General features: G+C 38.5%; 1 protein-coding gene across 1 annotated transcript in view; it reads right to left on the minus strand.

Annotated features, from left to right (window-relative positions):
* Positions 1-470: 470 nt before the first annotated feature.
* Positions 471-19,706, minus strand: part of ST8SIA4 (ST8 alpha-N-acetyl-neuraminide alpha-2,8-sialyltransferase 4) — a 55,779-nt gene continuing 36,543 nt past the window's right edge. The window contains exon 5 of the mRNA XM_065744221.1: positions 471-5,279. Within this exon, the coding sequence (XP_065600293.1) occupies positions 4,997-5,279 (283 nt within the window). The 3' untranslated portion in view covers positions 471-4,996. The remainder of the gene's footprint in view (positions 5,280-19,706) is intronic.

Here is a 19,706-nt window from a genome sequence, read left to right on the forward strand (position 1 = left end):
CCTCAAGTCTGCATCCTTATCAGCCACAAAGTCCCAATTAGCGTGCAGTTTCTTGCCAGTCCATCAGTTAACATAAGTGACCAAGCTGGTTTCTTGTCTTTGCTCCTGTTACATTTCTCTACCAGGTTCGTACCTCTGTATATTTTATTGCTTCCCCTTTTTCCTTAGCATCCCATTTGACAAGGTCCTCAATCAGATAATTGTACTGGAAGAAATACTCTCACACTCCACATTACCAAGCAGCATGACTGACCAGTTACTGCCTCCATTACCATCTGTTGATTGGATTTGTGTCCATTTGTGTTCCTGTTTATGGCTTCCTCCTTTTCTTAATATCCCCTTTTGTGCTGAGAAAAGTCCTCAATTGGATACCCTTAAAAAAGCTGACATTCTCCCACATATCTTCACAATTCGCACACAATTGAAAAAGGTTATCACAACTGTGTTACAAAGGAATATGGAGTAGAATATAGCAGAAAAATGAAAAAAAAACATCTTTATTTTACATTTGTACAAATAAGAAAACAATCCCCAATAGCTGTACTTGGAATAATATTAAAGTGTCCAACATGACAATTCTGACAGAATACATATCAATACTTTAAACCACAGAAATTGTGTTACATATGCTCAGTAGCAGTAGTACTGTGCAGGAATGATGCTCTCTGTAAACGCTCTTCCTTTATTTTATCTACATTTAGAACAATTGTGCTTTTCCCTACACAAAGTAACAGTGCTCTTAAAAATAAATAACGTGCAATTTCAGATTAATATCCTGAAATATGCTAATCTAGATCCCCATCTAAATCCTGGACACATCTCTCCCAGGAAAGTCATTGTAAAGAGTGCTCAGCACTTTTCCAGGTCAAACACTAATAAAATATTCTGAACCCACACCTGTTATTCTTCAAATTGCAATCAATTAAAAAAAGAAAGTAAAAAAAAAAAATAATAAAGGTGCTGACCTCAAGCATGTACTGATTTTTATTGTTTAACAAAATAATGATACAGTTTTTATTAGACATCAGATGATGTAAACCAGCCAAAGTCTGAAAGGTTCAGGGGAGAGTGGCTCAGAACTGTGGGAGAAAGAATTGTTCCAAAGCTGAAAACTTAACAATCAAAGGTATTTATCTATCATCTTTATGAAATATAAGAGAAAGACTCTTTGCCACAGAAATGTTAATATACAGGATGTTAAACAATTTATAATAAATTTATATTAACGAAGTTGAGTTTTTTAATGTAGAGGTGCAATGAGATTTGGAAAAATATGCACTGCTCTCCTGATGTAGCTCCTGGTTCTTATTTTTAACAGGTATTTGGAAATATGGTTGGCAATTACCATGGCCTATGGGAGGATAAATTTGAGGAACACTCAGTCAATGGGTGTTCCGCAAATGATCCCCAATGTGGCAGATATCATCATCACGGTATTAGGGATCTTTCTTTTTATCTTATCTACTTCATATTAGTTGTGGATAGTGTTGGATGATAAAAGTAATAATTTTAATAAAGCCTGCTATCTGACAGGCAATACAAGAGGTATGAATATTTATAAAAAACAGAAATTGTCCCAGGCAGCTATGGAGGTTTGAGTTGCTGACTGCTGCACTGAGAAGCACCACGAGGTGAAATTTATTCCACTGTAATGTCCCTGTACAGCTGCGTGGCCTTTTGGGGTACCTTCACTTCTCCACTAGGTCATCTGTAGGAAGAAAGTTATACAGGGGACCTAGATTTTTGTTCAGGACCTGGGGTCCCTGGAGAGAGATGTACAAAGACCCCATGGCAATACAGAGCCAGGTCTAAAGAAAAGGTAAGAATGATGACTCCACTGCCATGGCTCCTTAGCAGTAACGGGGCTAATGACCATGGCCATTAAACCTACCAGGAAAACTCCAGGGCACATCTCAGGTCAAGCTAGAGTAACTGGTAAAACATTGTCACAAACTACCTCAGAATGGAAATTTTGCAGCACACTAAATTGTACAGCAGGGAGCCTCTGAATTCTACTTGGACACAGATCTTACCCAAGAGCAATAGACTAAAATGCCTCCTTGTAGTAGTGAAAACCTGCACAGTCAAAAACTGTGACTACTATTTGCCTCAGAGAATGGTTTGAGACCTACTACTCCCTACAGTATGCTTCAGCTCAGGATAAAGCTGAGGCAGGTGAGACAAAAGACTGGTTAGTGAGGAGTCACCTGCTTTCTGTGTGAAGACACACCTGGGTGTCAATTTGAGGATGGCACTTTGAGGAGGACCACAGATAAGGGTAAAGTGTCATGAGACCACGCTTTGTGTTACCATAAGTGTGCAATATGAAGTCTGGAAAGTCTGCAGGTTTATGTCCAGCTTTAAGATGGTATGGTGAAACTAATGCTGCCTTGGAAGCAAGTGCTGCTGACGTATGTGAGTCAAATCAGGTTGAAGAAACCTAGCTATGAATCACCCTGATCTATGAGACCTTAGTAATAAAGTGGAAATTTGTACTCTATGGCTTGTTTACTAAAATTGATTTCACTTACAGAGAATCAAACGTGAATCTTGCAAAACAAGCTCAGGCCAAAACTTTCTTCATCTGTTGACTTCCAGAGGTAAGCTCATCTATCTTCCTGTTTATAAACCAGTTAATCTCCAGAGTCCCTTCAAACCTCAACCATTTTTTGTGATTCTATGTAAATAAATCACTTCTGTCAGCTTGTATTTTAGTTTACTTAAATTCTCTTTTTGTTGATAGCCTGACTCTTCCTTGAAAAAAAAAAAAACCAAACCAAACATTCCCAGAGGAACAGATAAAGAGCACTACGAGCTCTTCTGAGTTTCTGTGAGACTGGAATCTGTGCATTCACCAGGAGAAACTCAAGCAATGTATATGAAATGTTAGGAAACAACAGGAATATGCCCACCTTCTATCTTGTCCTAAACTACAAGCTTGCAGGGTGTACATGGAACATCCTGTGGTTGATAAACAGCAAATGAGACATTCCACCCTGTATTGCTGTTTAGTTCCTAGTGATGCCTTCATTTCAGTGGTGTTCGCATTAGGATGGCATCCCACACCTTTGTATTTAGCAGAAGAAAATTGTCCTGTGTAGAATACAGACAAGTAAGTAAAGATGCTACTTTGTCCTAGAGAAAGTGTAACTTTCTGTTTCCCATCAACTTTTGGCAAAACTGTCTGACAGGAAGAGATTTAACTTACTAAAATTGCATAACCACAGACCTCTAGCCATGTGTGATGAAATACATATGAACATAAAAGGAAAAGTTGTTAACAAGTGGTGTTTTTAACTAGTAGCATTTGTTAGTGCCGTGCTACATATTAACTGCTCCAACTACAACAGATATACCAAACATCACTGGAGATGAAAATCTAACCAAGAGCTGAAAACATAAGAAGCAAATACTCCTGGTATCTGCATGCCACCTCCTTAGTCTACCTTCACGTGAAAAGGGTGGAACCACAGTATTTTTACTTCACCTGCTCCTGAAGAACTAGAACATATCATCTGTATACATGTACTGTATATTATTACATATTGTACTGACTCTCCCTTGCCTTCCTGTAACTTTTCTCTTTTCTGAAAGAAGAGAGGGAAAGAATTCTCAGTTTCACGGTTGAACAAAGTTGATGCTCAGAAAAATCAGTGTAAAATAATGCAGCAGCTCTGCATTATTTCAGAGAATTACACATCAGAACTTCAAGCTGGTATATATAAAGAGTTATATTAAATAGAGTTATCATCCAACACCATTAGAAATGTAAGCTTTAAAAGAACTCTTTGATCTTCAGTTCATTTATTTTCCACTTAACTGGCCATGTCTTTGTCTTCAACCATGTTCCACTGTGTCACCTGAGTTTCTTTAGACTTTGTCTTTTCCATTCAATTAGGAATAAAAATCACATACATATTTGAATGCATGAAATTTCTTTATCCTGCAGATTTTTCTGAAGAATGAAGTTATATATAGTAACTAAAGAGTCTTCACTTTTGAGATGCTTAGTTCAAAAACTTAAACATGTTCCCTTCAGCAGCAAAGAAGCATCATACTAAATCTACTCTATTTCTTGAAGAAAAAATGTGTATACACTGTAAGAGTAATCTTTGGTACCAAAAATAAGGGCACCTTTTAGTAAATGTCTTCAAATCTGAACACAGCCGAAACACTCTTAAAAAAATGGCTCAAAATGACCTATCTCTGAGTGCTTCAACATACTGACAGCTGTAGCTAGAAAAACAATTGGGAGGTTAAGAGTTGTGTGACAGTAGGTTACAACACTATAACAACTGACAAGGTATTTTATGTTTCCCTCCACCCTCCTACCCTTACGTTTTTTTGTCTTTGTTTTTTGTTTTTTTTCCTAAGACAACTCCATAAAATATTTACTTTTAATTACTCAGTACATCCTCAAAATCCTTTAAGGATTCAAATACTCAAAAGCAACAAAATCCAACCAGCAGCCATAAGAAAAACAGCAACAAAAGCTCAGGTTATAATACAAGACCAGAAACAGTCCCCTGACTGAATGCATTTACTTGTTTGATCATATGGATTTCACTTTCTCTACTAAATCCCATCATGATTTTATTTATTTTTTTTTCCTGCCAAAGCCTAGTTTATTTGCAGAAGAAAATATTCTGTCCACAGGTGATGTCTTCTCTCTGACCACAGTGGTATGTCAGCAGTAAGCAGGCTATATTTTTCTTTAATTCATGATGAATGTATCATTGGATACTGTAAACACTACTGAGTATACATTCAAACATTGTTCTTAGTGAAAGTGGCACTTGAACCCTTGCAGTCAAGATAGCTTAGTTTTATAGCACTTTGCAGGTATAATAGCTGGTTATGTACTTCTGATAAAATTCCTTTCTCCAGTGGCTGAAAGGGTATTGAAACATATCCTCACTGGGATCCCACTGCCATTCCACCGCATCTTTATGGTGTAGAGCATGTTCTGTACTTCTTACTGTACTTTACATGTGCTTTATTGCTGTACACATTTCCCTGTTGTTAATTTAAGTGCTCCTCTGTTATGTAATACATATAATGTTTTAAACTCTAATGGCATCCTGTGAGGGCTGGCATTAGAAAAGTACCGATACTTCAGATCATCGTAATAATGATATTTGACTGGTTTTCCATGTAAATCCTTTGGGAATGGCCAAAATCCATACAGGTGAATTTCATCACAAAATCTGGTGGCAAGTGTGTACATGAGGAGACCAGTGCTGGGTCGCTTGATGTGGACCTTGTTTGTCAGCCAATAGCTGCAAAGGAAAAAAAAAGGAAGTACATTAACAACCTCTCGTACAAATTCTAGTGAATAAATCATGTCAATCATGAGAAAGTGCTCACAGACAAAGACAAACTGGTGGTGCAGCTGAAATGCTAGAGGTAAGGGATGCCGTCCAGAGCAGGTTTGAGAAGCATTCTCAGATAAAGCTTATGAAAGCTCAGCAAAGCCAAATGCAAGTTCCTGCACATGGGTTAGGGCAATCCCAAACACATATACAGGCTGGACAGAGTAATGGATTGACAGCAGTTCTGAGGGGAAGGACTTGGGGGAGCAGTGCTCTGCACTGCACTGCATCACACTGTGAAATACTGAACTTAGACAATGTGAGCTTGCAGCACAGAAAGCAAACCATATTCTTGGCTGCAATAAAAGAAGTGCAGCTAACAGGTTGAGAGATCAACACAAGAAAGACATGGATGGTCAGAGTGTATCCAGAGGAGGGCCACTAGATGCTGGGAGGAAATTCTTCACTCAAGAGGGTGGTAAGGCACTGGCACAGGCTGCCCAAAGAAGCTGTGGATGCCCCAAATCTGATGGGAATTAAAGCCTTGGGACTGTTAATTTTTCTGAGCCAATACCAATGCTTGATTGTCAGTTTCAAAGCTGCAGGTAGTTTTCAATGACATAAATGGTGGGTACATACAGAAGTAACATTGAAACTAGTCAGGATTTTGATATATAACTCACAATGGTACCTTCAAAATTTGCTACCAAAATTGTTTTACATCCTTTATCTTTAAAAATCAAAATTCAGTATAATAATGCCATCCTATTATTACCATTAAATATTTTTCCCAGCCCTGACTCAATACAGTTACATAAAAATAAGGGCACTTAGATATTAAAACATGGTCACTCTTCTGGTCCAGGCTGATCCTCAACTACTCACACAGCTGTACTGGTCAAACTGTGGGAACACGAAGCTCTAAACAGGGAAAATAATCAAGTCCTTATACAACATTGCCACACAAATCTAAACCATTGCATTGCATCACTATATTCTTAGAAGGGGTCAAGGGAGATTTCCCTCACCAGAACAGGGTTAGTCTTGTGCTAAACAGTTACAATAAGGTTGAGGCTTAGACTATACAACCTGATTATATTAAAGGCATTTACAGATACAGCAGGATTACTATTTGGAACATCTAATCACCCAAATGAGAGAAGATAGCAAAAACATTTTTAATCCAACAGCGAACTGTCTCAAAAGCATTACATACTGTGTAACACTAATAATAATCTCCACATTGCACCTGGCCTCTTTAGTTTCCCTTTTCCAAAAACACTAGCCCTAAAGGCTAATGTCTTTGAATCAAAGATACGTGTAAATGCGATTATTCTCCATTGTACTTGGTTACTTTTTTGGAAGCTGAAGGAATGTATGAGCAGAAAGCAATTCTAAGCTGACTGACTGTCTCTCCAAAGGCCAAGAATAGCCTGGCTTGTATCAGAAGCAGTGGTCAGTAGAACTGGAGAAGTGACTGTCCCCCTGTACTCATCTCTGGTAAGGCCATACCTTGAATATGGTGCTCTTCCTACTAAAAGATGGTGGGCCTCTTACTAAAAGATGCACACTGAGTCACTGGAATATATTCAGAGAAGTCCCATGAAGCAAGTGAACGAACAAGACTTATGAGGATGGCTGAGGGATATGAAGTTGGAGGAGACTGAGGGAAGACCTCATAGTTCTCCCTAACCACCTGAGAGGAGGTTGCAGCAAGGACAGTGCCCATCTTTTTACACAGCTAAAACTTGATAGGATATGAGGAAGCACACAATTTGCACTGGGGAGGTTTAGACTGGGTATTAAGAAAAATGGAAGGGGTATTCAGGCATTGGAACAGGCTGACCAGGGAAGTGGCAGAGTCTGTCTCCTGTGGCATTTAGGGACAAGTGACATTTAGTGGTGGACTCAGTTGTGTTGGGTTGAAGGTTCGATGAGATGATCTTAGTCATGTTTTTTTTGAACTAAATGATCTTCTGACTTTTTATTATTGTTACTTTTGAAATTTTGCTTTTAGAAAAGTTATTGAAAAAACAAAGTTCAACACTTTCAGCAGTTTGTGTCACAGATACAGCAGAACAGACTGAAAGTAAAACCTAATTATTTAACATTCACAGAAACTGGAATTAATCTCTTCAGAAGAAATTTTGTATCTGCTCTAATCACGAGTAGTTAGCTATCTACATGAGTGTTTTTAGCCAAACAGTAATCAGACTTGATGTATATAGTACAATAGTGTACAACTTTCATCATACAAGCTGAATTTCAGCATTATAGGATGAACACTGCAGAGAACAAACTTAATAGTAAATGTGTGTATCTTAATACCTAAAACAGCCACAACAACTTCTTACTGAGAGCTTCTGTACAGAAGCAAGTATTAAAGACATAAAGAAGAGCATCTCACAATTTTAGAATTTAAAAGCACATCTTCTCTTCTGCTTGTCATAGAAAACGCAAATTTGCCTGTTTGGTTTCTCTTAGAAGTGAAAAAGATATCCAAGCTCTGCAGTCCAAATGTGATACTGATTGCACTTACCATCAAGAAGGTAACACAACTGTCTGACATTGTGGAACACATAAAACATTGCTGAAGTTAATGCAAATAGCATGGGCAAAAGCAGAGAACTAGATGTAATCCAACAATTCATGTACTACTTCAGGGGTGCATGCAGAGTTCAGAGCTGGTCATACACTGCCTGTGTATCAACATGGCAAACTACTGATAACAGCAATTTGAGATACCTTTGTAATCTGAGATATTTGCAGGTCAATTCTTGTTATTTCAGGAAATGCAAGAAGTCTTTCAACTACATGTAGAGAAGTAGAAGCAGGAAAACTTTTCTCTCCTAGTACATACTTGCTGTACCTCTATTAGAATTAATATCATTTTATTAGAAAATAAGAGCTTAAGAATTTATTATCATTGCAGTTAACAAATTATCAGAGTTCTTGAGCTTTGGACTTCCTAAATTTACATGTGAGCATATTTCTGTTTCTTTATAACATTTCACCATGCCTTTACATCCTTACAAATATTCATCTTTTCCTAACCTCAGCTAAGCTCAAACAGATTAAGTCAACCTTGCATGAAAGAAATTGAAATAAAGTGAAACAAAATGAAAAACAGAATGTGAGCAGAATATAATATAAAACATTCTTTCTTTCAACAGGCAGTAAACTTTCTGTCAAAGTGATTATCCCCTATCACAGGCACAACTCTCCAATTACTATAATCAATCTTTTGCCACTGGGAACAGGTCAGGTTACAAATCAGGTGTACTCTACATTAGTCTTAAGCCTTGTGTCAGCAGTATATTATAATTTGTTATGGTCTGGAAAAATGAATGGAATTTTAAAGGAAATGAGCATGAGCTCCAGAGTTCCTTCTACAGCAGAATGTTCTAATATAAACAAACAAAGACATAAAAGTCTGCCCTAATGAATGTGGGATACATCAATATTATAGACCTAATAATCATTGGTAAAAGACATTCTTCCCTGACATGTTTATGAAATGTCAGTATGTTGGCCTTTAAAAATGTTGAACTTGCTTCTGCCAGATGAAAATATCACCTATAGTTCAACCTGCAGTAAAAACCACCAGACTTTCACTTAAATCTAGCAAAACACCTTTGCATTTATAAAAACGGAATGTACTGTTAAAAGCATGATTTCAAAGGAAATGTTAATGGAATAGCATATCGCTACCTGGTTATGACTCCTTGCAGCTACTAACAAAAATTAAATTCAAATAAACAATCAAAAATATAGACATTTGTTTAAAATATAGTGAGCGAATGACCTTTTCATGATGGCAAGTACATAAAACAAGTGATGTTAATCTTCGTTACATTAAATGGAGAATTCAGATGGCAATTATTTTCTATGCAACTGTGGCATGGATAAATTCTGACTAGACTAGAACACGGTATGTGCTTTCCCAAGGCTATATTGAGTTAGAAAAGAAAATCTGAACTGATGGGCTACATTAAATTACCCCTAATTTAGCATATTTAATGTCTTTACTTGCTGTATCTATGCACCAAATTCCATAGTGTTGCTCAGTATGTTTGATCAGAATCTGACTGTGTATTTTTAACTGTTTTCTCTGAACGGGATTGAATAGGAGGAAACATAAAAGTTTATAACTCCAAATAGCTCTTAAAGATTACATATCAAGCTCTGTTCACTGAGTGGTAGGTCAGCCTCAGTGTGCAACTATTTGTATACACTTGTCTGGCACTGAAATTCTTCTTTCTACAGCTACTAAATTGAGAGAATACTTTTAATCTAGCTTTAAATTTTATATGGCATTTGAAAACATAAAATTAAGAAGTAAGATAGGGGAAAACATAGTGTGAAAAGATGTATTGCTAGAAGAAGCTACAATCTGCATATTTTCTTGATTAACACTCTTCCAAAAAAATTCTCAAAAAAAAAAAAAAGGACAAAAATCAACATGGTTAACAGAAGAAAAAAGTAATTTCTGAATGAAAACAAAGACATCAGAGTAGCTTGAAAAAGTTCACCCTTGGCAGTCAACTCCAAACTTATGTCATGTGAAAAGAGTAAACAGGGTTTAAATGTCTTAAACAAATACAATGGAACATAAACTCTATATACCCAATGGAGATATTCAATACTAAGTCTAGAACAAACAGATGAAAGTTCTTTTTCACAGAACGTACCACTTAACTTTGAAGTTAATTGCTCTAGGATGTTTTGGATGACATCTAGCCTAATAAAAAGAGTAAAATTCATAGAAGTTGACCAACACAGTGTTGCAGACGAAGATCTTTCTCATGGACCTGCTACGCTGCTGGCTACAGGATCACAGCTTGGCACCTCCTCTGTGTTTAACTTTTCCACCCACATGGCATCCAGTATCAGTATGACAGCAGGAAAGGGAGGGACCTAATTCAGCAGACAGTATAACAGACTGGGTCTTAGACCTAGCATCTGGTTGGATGGCATGTTGGATGCTACGTTGCAAATAGCAACTTACATTGAAGAAAGAGGTGTATTGTCATAGAAGCATTGCAGAGCTTACCATAAAACTGTGTTTATAACTACAGTCATTTTCAATATTTATTCCCAAGGAAGAAAAGCTGGATCACTTGTCTGACTTTAACCTTTCTAAGGTCAAAGCCGAAACTTCCATGGTCTTCAGTTAAGCAAGATCTAGAATCAATTTATTCTTACTTCTTATAGGATACTAAAACTCTGAAAGAATAAAGCCTCTGCTAGTTCTTGGCTCCTTCTTTTTGTAATTTCATGTTTTCAGTGGGATTAATCACATCAGGGATATAAGTAACCCTTCATTTGACCCTCTCAACGGTATTAATTAAATGCATTAATGCATTAATTAAAAATACCTATTTGTCCATTCCTTACTGAGATATGCCTTAGGCAGAAGGCTGCATAAAGAAAGTGTGAAAGGATTCAAGTGCAAATAATACTGAGAATGCCACAGAAAGCATGGAAACACTGCCAAGAGTTTACATGAGATTGCTTTACATCTTTCAGTGTAGAGCATTTTGAAAGAGTATGAACAACTACCTCAGCAAGAGAAATTGTTGCTTAATGAAGAGCTGGAACATTCCTCAAACTGTCACTGACTTTTTACTAAGTTTAATTTACTATATCAATATTAAGAACTGTATTTTGTTGTTGTTTTTTTCCCATTATCCCATAATCTTACACTGCTAAGTTAATTCAAATTCTTGCTTAAGAAGATTTAAAAGACCACTCAAGAGCCTGGCTTCTGCATGGCAATCTTCCTGTGAAAGAGAATGAAAAAAATTAATGACGTCAGTGGTGAATACTACCATGGTACACACATTACATTGCTGCTTCTATCAGTGGACATGGCCAGCAGGCTGCCATTAAGTGTTCACAAGTTCATAGGTTCATAGATACATTAGGTTGGAAAGGACCTACAAGATCATCTAGTCCAACCATCCTCCTGTCACTATCCCTACCCAACCACTAAATCAAATCCCTTAGCGCCTCATCTAAACGCTTCTTGAACAGCGCTAGGGATGGTGCCTCAACCACCTCCCTAGGCAGGCCATTCCAGTGCCTGACCACTCTTTCAGAGAAAAAATGTTTCCTCAGGTCTAATCTAAATCTTCCTTGGCGCAACTTGTGGCCATTCCCTCTCGTCCTGTCCTTATTTATCAGGGAGAAGAAGCCCACCCCCTCCTCACCACAACCCCCCTTCAGGAAGTGGTAGAGTGCAATAAGGTCTCCTCTGAGCCTCCTCTTCTCCAGACTAAACAATCCCAGCTCCCTCAGCCGCTCCTCATAAGACTTGTGCTCCAGACCCCTCACCAGTTTTGTTGCCCTTCTCTGAACACGCTCCAGGGCCTCAATGTCCTTCTTGTAGTGAGGGGCCCAAAACTGAACACAGTACTCGAGGTGCGGCCGTACCAGAGCTGAGTACAGGGGGATGATCACCTCCCTGCTCCTGCTGGCTACACTATTTCTAATACAGGCCAGGATGCTGTTGGCCTTCTTGGCCACCTGGGCACACTGCCGGCTCATGTTAAGCCGAGCATGTTAAGCCGAGCCATGTTACCATCTTTCCAGAGAAATTTAACCACTGTGCATGTTGTCTTTTCTCGCTGTGGCAAAAGAATTAAGAATACACTGAAGCTTACTATTTCCTGTCTAAAAACAAACAAACAAACAAACAACAAAAAACCAACAACAAAAGAACCAACTTCCCTGGTATAGGTGACTATTCTGCTTTGAACTATTGTAGAATGATCTGCTCCCAGAGCAGCCTTATCAACTCATGGAAAATCACCTCAATAAGAAAAGAATCAGCTAAAGATAAAGAAGTATCAAGTTATTGCATAACACTGCATTTCTGTTGCCAGTGAACTAATAACCACTGGCCAGTTAAGACCATGTGAGGATATGAACACTTTGCTTGTACATAAAAGGATTTTGGTATCACAGCTGGAATCCTCCACAGCCATAAGCCACATAAACCATGTATAATTTGGAAGTATAGGGCAGTAATTTTTATAAATGGAGGGTCTTTTCAGACACTTTACAGGATACTTGTAAGACTAGATGCCTCAATCTTCGATCTGTTTCTCCAGTATTTCCAAGCCTTCAGAATGCTCTCATTTGAAACCAGATGACCTCACAGTTCATAGCCAAAAAGTAAATATTGACCTTGGTTTAGAAGAAAACTGAAGGATGAATAAGCCTCATCAGTTGGTAAGAAAATTCAAAGAAAAGACTCCTCTTTTGGTCGTTGATGAATTGGTGACAACAGCTGTTTATGTTAAACCATAAGATTACATTATAATGTGCTTATATATTGAGATCATATGCTGCAGAGATTTTGACCCTTCATTCATAAAACAAGGCCATTCAAAACTGCCCACATTTTTTATTTTAATGTTGAAGCACTCCAGCAGGACAGAGAAACAACAAGAGTTTCCCCTGAAATGCCCTCCAACAAGCATATGACACAGCAGGACTGCAGAAAATATGGGCCACAGTTTGTCACATCTAGGGGAAAAATGTTTAAGTCTTCATATACTTTGCAAGTGCTCTGTACCCAATACTGTACTACAAAGAGAGAATGAAGGATAGTATCTTCCATCTGCTTTAATAACTTCTGGAAGAAAACAGAAGCACATGTCTATGAGGCCTGATTTTTATCAGGCAAGGGTCACCACAAAGCACACCTACAAAGCCAGGATCTTACAGGGCTGGGAGAGAGTCATGCTGCCACACCTCTGCAGAGCTCAGCGTCAGTGCTGAGCTTGCCTGCTCTTCTAAACACTTGAGTCTCTATACAAAGCTGCTTGTACAAAACATTCTTCAACTGAAGACAGATAATTTATTCACTTAGCCATGAAACTTTGGTAAATGCTCTTATTTTCAGCTATTATGGATACACTGTGTCTATGAAATTGTTGATCGTTAAGGAAGAAACAATAGGAATAGAAGTGTGCACTACTATACTTTTATTTTGAAATAATTTCAAATAAATGTCAAGGTTTCTATTAGGAAAATCCTCCTCTTCTGAAGAAGCTGGGTGTTACTTGTAATCTCCATCTGCAAATAGCAAACTCTGGAAGAAAGGAGAAATGAGAAACAGGAAGCTCACGGAATAATAAAGAAAGAAAAGTAAATGTGCAACTTAAGCAATCAACAGTGCATATTTATTACTATTCTGCACTTAATCTACAGAAATAGTTGGAGTACTTATCTATGCATATTTTAAAAAGCAACTGTCTTTATACAAGAAAGGCTTTATAGAAGAAAGAAAAGCATGATTTAGCAGCTGCTTCACATCAGATTTCGCTGATGAAATAGTTGGCATCACTGTAGAAAGTAATAGTGTACTATCCTGGTATAGCAGGTACATAAAGAACCAGACTACAGTGTAAAGTCTTACCCTAAATTTCAATTTCTGGGCTAAGTGAAAATGACAGGAGTGAAGATATTCTAGCTAATGCTTGTATAACTTTTCGTTCGAAATTGTAAGCTATTCATAGCACTAACAAGAGACATCACGAAGAGTTTCTGTAAAAAGAGAATTGATGCAGCTTCCAAAACACTAAACATGTCACAGTAGGGAAGTGATGTCTCTTTTCAAAGACAGCTATGGTGTTACTGAAACTGAAAACTGATGTTTCGCTTTCATTCTGGGAGCAATGTATTAATGATCAAACAGGCTAGATAACTTTAATGGCTATTCACACAGATACTATCATTCACATTTAGACACCAAATGAGAACAAGTACTCTGAGCATAAATTTCCAAGTCTATTTTGCATATACACCAATAGCCCTTTTGGAAAATATAGATGCATTTCTCTAAGAAGACAATAACAGGGAAGGCCCACCAACACAGAAGTAACTTCCACAAGGTGTTAAGTTTTAATGGATCTATATCCAGGTGCAGGCTGCTCATAAGTGGTGTCCCCCAGGGTTTCATCTTGGGCAAGTGATTTTAATATCTTTACCAAAGATACAGGCCATGGGATTGAGTGTACCCTCAATGAGTTTGCTGATAACACCGCTTAGTGGTGCAAGTTATACAACAGAAGGAGGAAATGACAGTCAGATGGATCTGGACAGGCTTGAAAAGTGGGCCCAAATGAACATGAGGTTCAGCAAGGACAAGCGCAAGGTTCTACACTTGTTGGGGCAGTCCTGGATCTCAGTACAGACTGGGAGAAGAACTTGTCAAGAGTAGCCCTGTGAAAAAGAACTTGAAGGTTCTGGTGGATGAATAACTAGGCATGAGCCATCAGGGTGTGCATGCAGCCCAGAAGACCAATTGTATCCTGGGCTGCACTATAACAGGGGTGGCCAGCAGGGAGGAGGGGACTGCTCCCTGCCTGCTGTGGCCTTGTAAGGCCTCATCTGGAATACTGCATCCAGGCCTGGGGACATCAGCACAAAAAAGAGGTGGAACTGTTTAAGTGAATCCAGAGGAGGTTCACAAAGATGACCAGAGGTCTGAATAGCTCTGCTATGAAGAAGGACTGAGGGAATTGTTGGGCTTGTTCAGCTTGAAGGTAGCTCCAGAGAGATCTCATTTCAGCCTTCCAGTACTCAAATGGAATTTATAAGTAGGAAGGAGACTGACTTTTTACACAGACAGATAGGAATAGTTTAAGGGAGAACAGCTTGAAAATAAAAGTGGGAAGATTTAGTATACATGTTAGGAAGAAATTCTATATGCACAGTGTAAGGGCACTGGCACAGGCTGCTCAGAGAAGCTGTAGATGCCTCATCTCTAGGTGTTCAAGACCAGGCTGGATGGGGCCTTGGGCAACCTAAACTGGTTGTTGGCACCCTGCTGTAAGGAATGTCTCAAATCCACGAGGCAATCTACATCACTTTGTGGACAGTCTCACATCTGAAAGCATTTCTCTGGAGTTAGCCTTTGAATGGGAGCGCCCAAGAGTGTTTATTGGCTGTAGTTTTGGCCTGGGAGCAAATGAAACCAGCCTGATTCAGGAGACTGGGAGATGATACCACTGCATATGTGAAGGTGAAGGCAATCTGGAGTTTCCCTGCTTCCGATTACCTGCTAATTTAAATTTGCAAGGCCTGGAAGACCGGAACCAAGGAGATCCTGCTGAGATCCCAAAGGCAGAAGCTATCACTCTAAAAGAGCAGGCTCGACCATTTAGGACTTGTCAGTAAGAGTTTGAACTATTGTTTTTAGTTGTCAACTGACCAACACTACTGAAGATCAGCACCTGACACCAAGACACTGCTTGACTGAGGAGTGGTGAATTGCAAGTATTTATATATTTGCCTTTCTGCCTCAATTTCCCTATCTTTTTTATTATTATCTCTTTATCTTCTTTTATTCACCTTTGGGACTAAAAATCTGTCAGTAATTTACTAAGAACATGAGAAAAGGTACCAGATGTAAGCCTGTTGTTACTCATTAGAAAAGAATGCAAATATGTTAAAACTACACCTATATCTTACTTGCACATGTCATGCTTCGGGTGTCAAGCACAAAGAACAAAGTAAGGGAGTAATAGAAAAAAAAGGAAGAAAAAAGAGTAATCGTGTGAATGTGTGCTTGAATGTAAGAGCTAAATAGCAATTTTGAAGCAAACCATTCTCTACAAATGTCCTTATTTTTCAAACAATTGAGACCAAAATCTCAGCGCTACTATTAACAAACTGGGCTTGAGGTACTTTTAGCTGAATACTAGAAGGATCATATCAGTACGTTCTTCATATTCACTTCATAATAACTGCTTTCTGATAGCTTTACTGTGTTGGCTGGCATGTATAAACATCCTTTAATGTTAAATTTTGTTAAGGCTTCCTTAAACATTTTGTGAATCTGAAAATCTGTGTTAGAAATCCTCAGGATCTAACCCTTGGCCTCTATGGCATTCCCTTGATACCTTCTAGAATAAGCAGTTAGTTTTGTTTATTATTTGCAGTAGAAAATATTTTTTTCCTGCTAATCATTGATCTTTCAGACCACTATTCACTTTCATCTATGATTACCCACATCACATGTTTTCAGCTCTAAGGGAAGATGCATCTTCCCTTAATTTCCATTCTCTTTCCATAGTGAAACTTTCATTGAAAGCAACTTTTAAAATATGCCTGAGCAAATGTTTTGTTGATGGGACAGAATTTTGTTCCATCTGTGGAACAGTCTTCACATTGTGCTTAACTGCTCAGCATTCTCACAGAAAATCCCAAATGAGACTTCTCTGTCTGCAGAGTTCCTTTCAACCTCTTCCTTTCTCAAAGTGTGTAAGCTTCTGGGAAGTCACCTCAATCACTTCTGTTTTCATCGTGACTTTCAGGATGCAGAAAGCACTCACAGACCCAGGTGATGCCATCAGAGACTCTAACGGTATTTGCAATTACCCTAACAAGGTATTTATGTACCTGTCCCCACCAGCCAGTATTCCCTACTCCTCCAAGCACTGAGCTTGCCCAGACAGTTATCTTCCTCCTGCTCTCGCCTTGAAACACCTTGGAAAAGACTGACCTGCTGCTTGAATAAATAGGAGAGACCCACGGAGGAGTGGGCCATCCCCCTGCAGCCCGTGGGCACCCTGCTGACCACAGAACAATCAAATACACATAAAAGTTATTGATTTTATTATAATAAATCCCACAGCTACACTGAATTAATCAAGCAGAAGAACCAGGCTTCATACAAATAAAAATAAACTACTTCAATAAAATAAGAAGGTAGAAGTTACACTTGAAGAAAGGAATCCACAAAAATTTAGGCTGGTAAAAAACACTCTCTAAAGCATGATTTGAAGAACATCATTGAACAGAAATATTGTTGCATCACAACTTAATGTACAGATCAGAAGAAGTGAGACAATGCCTTACGAAGTCCATAAAATGTTTAAAAATGTTTTCACAATATACTGGAGGCTTTTCAATATTTAATGGGAGTTTATAAACAGGAGGGAAATCAACTTTGTATATGGGTAAGTAGTGATGGGACAAAGAGGAATGGTTTTAAAATAAAGGAAGAAAAGATTTAGATTAGGTGTCAAGGAAGTTTTGACTAGAAGTGTGAGAACATGCTGCCCAGAAACACTGTGGATGCCTCATCCCAGGAGGTGTTCAAGGCCAGGTTGGACGGGGCCGTGGGCAATCTATCTAGTACTTAATCTAGCAGCTGGCAGCCACTACAGGGGTTGGAGCCTGATGATCCTTGAAATCCCTTCCAAACCGAGTCATTCTATGATTCTATGCCAAAGAACCAGTGTATTTAAAGAGCAAATGCTGCTCATTTTTCACGTTCTATTAAGCTCTAGCTTCATGGCAAACAATGCCAATTGTAATGCCAATTATCAGCAATACAATGTGATCAGAGCTCTGCCAAGCCCACCGACTGGTTTCAGAAGGACATGCAACAGACAGAAAAAAATGGTTTGAGTCATTACCACACTGGGTCAGAAATTAACATGTGATAACTATGAGAAAGGCTGCAGATTGCACTGATTAATTTTCCAAGCAATTTCCAACACACATTCCCATGGTTTTTGAGTAGGAAGATTAGTGTTTGATTTTCTTCCAGAAAGACTTCCTGTATTTATACTGCTGTCCTCCCAAATCTGCCAACATGACAGCTTCCCACATTGATTTCTCTTTTCTACTACATATTTCAAAAAGGAGTGTACAAAGTATGAAAAACCACTGTCCTGACTGGACAGTATTTGAAAAAAAAATAAAATAAAATAAAGATGTCTCCTCTCTCATTTTGTAACTTTTTTTTTACTTTTTTTTTTTCTGCGGGTTTCATTTGTTTTTAAATACATCTATAAATGTATGCAATTTAAGTGTCTATTTTTATCAGTAGTGGTAAAAATAAAAAAAAAAAAGATGAAACTGGTCTAAATCATACTTGCTATTATTTTAGACATAGTGTAATGCCAGTGGCTCTACTAAGTCACCATCAGCCATGTAATTACATCAATTAGAAGTGAGATCTTCTGTCTGAAGTCAACCTACTCAACTTCAAGTCATAAGCATTATAGAATTAAAGGGTGTTTACTTCTTGGCACATTTCCCAGGTACTTTTGTGTCTGGAGCTTGCTTTACATACAACAAACAAGTTAAATATGTTGAAAACAAATACAGAAAAATAGATTTCCTCTTTTTCACCTGTGCTTCAGAGGGTGACCATAGATAAAATAGCTTGGCAATCTCATGAGTTAAAAGCAGGAGATGGTCAGGCAAATCCTGTGCTTTACAACAGCCCTTTCTACATTACCCATGTGGGTGAGCAGCCTACTGCTCTGTAAAGGGATTCAGTTGGAAAGGAGACAATGTTTACTAGTAACATCACAGAGCTGAGATTTACAAATGCATCGGCCAAATTTTCTTCTAACCACATGATTTCAAACTAGTTCTTCTCCATCACCAGAATTCATGCAATCCACCTCATAATTTGACTCAGCCTCTTCATGGACCCTACAGATCTGCTCCTGTGTGAAGCATCCCTCAGGTCTCTAAGAAAACCAAACTACAGAGCATCGTGTCCTCCACAGAATCCCAAGATAAATCCTTCACAGGCAGCAGAAAGCTGAGCAATCATCAGTGAGGTCTGTAAGTCAAGCCCTGTACTCTTCATCTGGCACCAGCTTACACCCAGCCCCACAGTCTCTACAGAAAGGTTCACAGCTATTCTTGTGAGGTTTCATGCAGCCATGCAGCTTCCTGGCTGCTGTCAGTGCTCAAAAAGGAGAACAGCATCAAAAGAAGTGTTCCTTCATGGATCGTGTCTTTAACAGCCTCCAGAGCTCTCACCTTTGTGATTTTTAAAGGACAAGTAGCTTTGTAGAAAGAACAAAAAACAAAACAAAACAAAACCACCATCACCACCAACAAAAAAAAAAACATCCACCATTCCCCAAAGCACCCAAAACACTCAAGATTATTTTCCAAAAGCTTCTGCTCTTGAAGATCAGTGTGCCATGGTCTACATTCTCTTTCTTGGATCTTTTGCTTTGTCCCATACAGACTAAATGTCAGAAGGGCCTCATCTGGAAAGTCCTTGCCAAACATGATCTATCCAAAGTTTGCAAAGCCTGCAGATGACTTACAGATTTTAAGAGCTGTCTGGAACACAGAGGAGGATACTACCCTTTTACACCTTCTGCATGTCACAGGCTTCATCTGAAGATAAAGATTTTAACATAAGACTAAGACATGCCACCTGTTGGTTTCAGTATGACTCTGGCATACCCACTACTTCCTCTCCTTCCAACACCTCTGGTGATTGTGCTTTCTTTTATACTGAAATGAAGACAGGAAAACAAACAACAACAAAAAACCCTCAAAACTCCATAAGGCACCTAGATGTTCTGAAACCAGTAGTTGCTCTTACTCTCAGCAGGG

This window comes from Cyrtonyx montezumae, unplaced genomic scaffold, assembly GCF_038088225.1.
Source record: "Cyrtonyx montezumae isolate F1298 unplaced genomic scaffold, pur_monq_1.0 scaffold_30, whole genome shotgun sequence".
NCBI classification, from domain to species: Eukaryota; Metazoa; Chordata; class Aves; order Galliformes; family Odontophoridae; genus Cyrtonyx; species Cyrtonyx montezumae.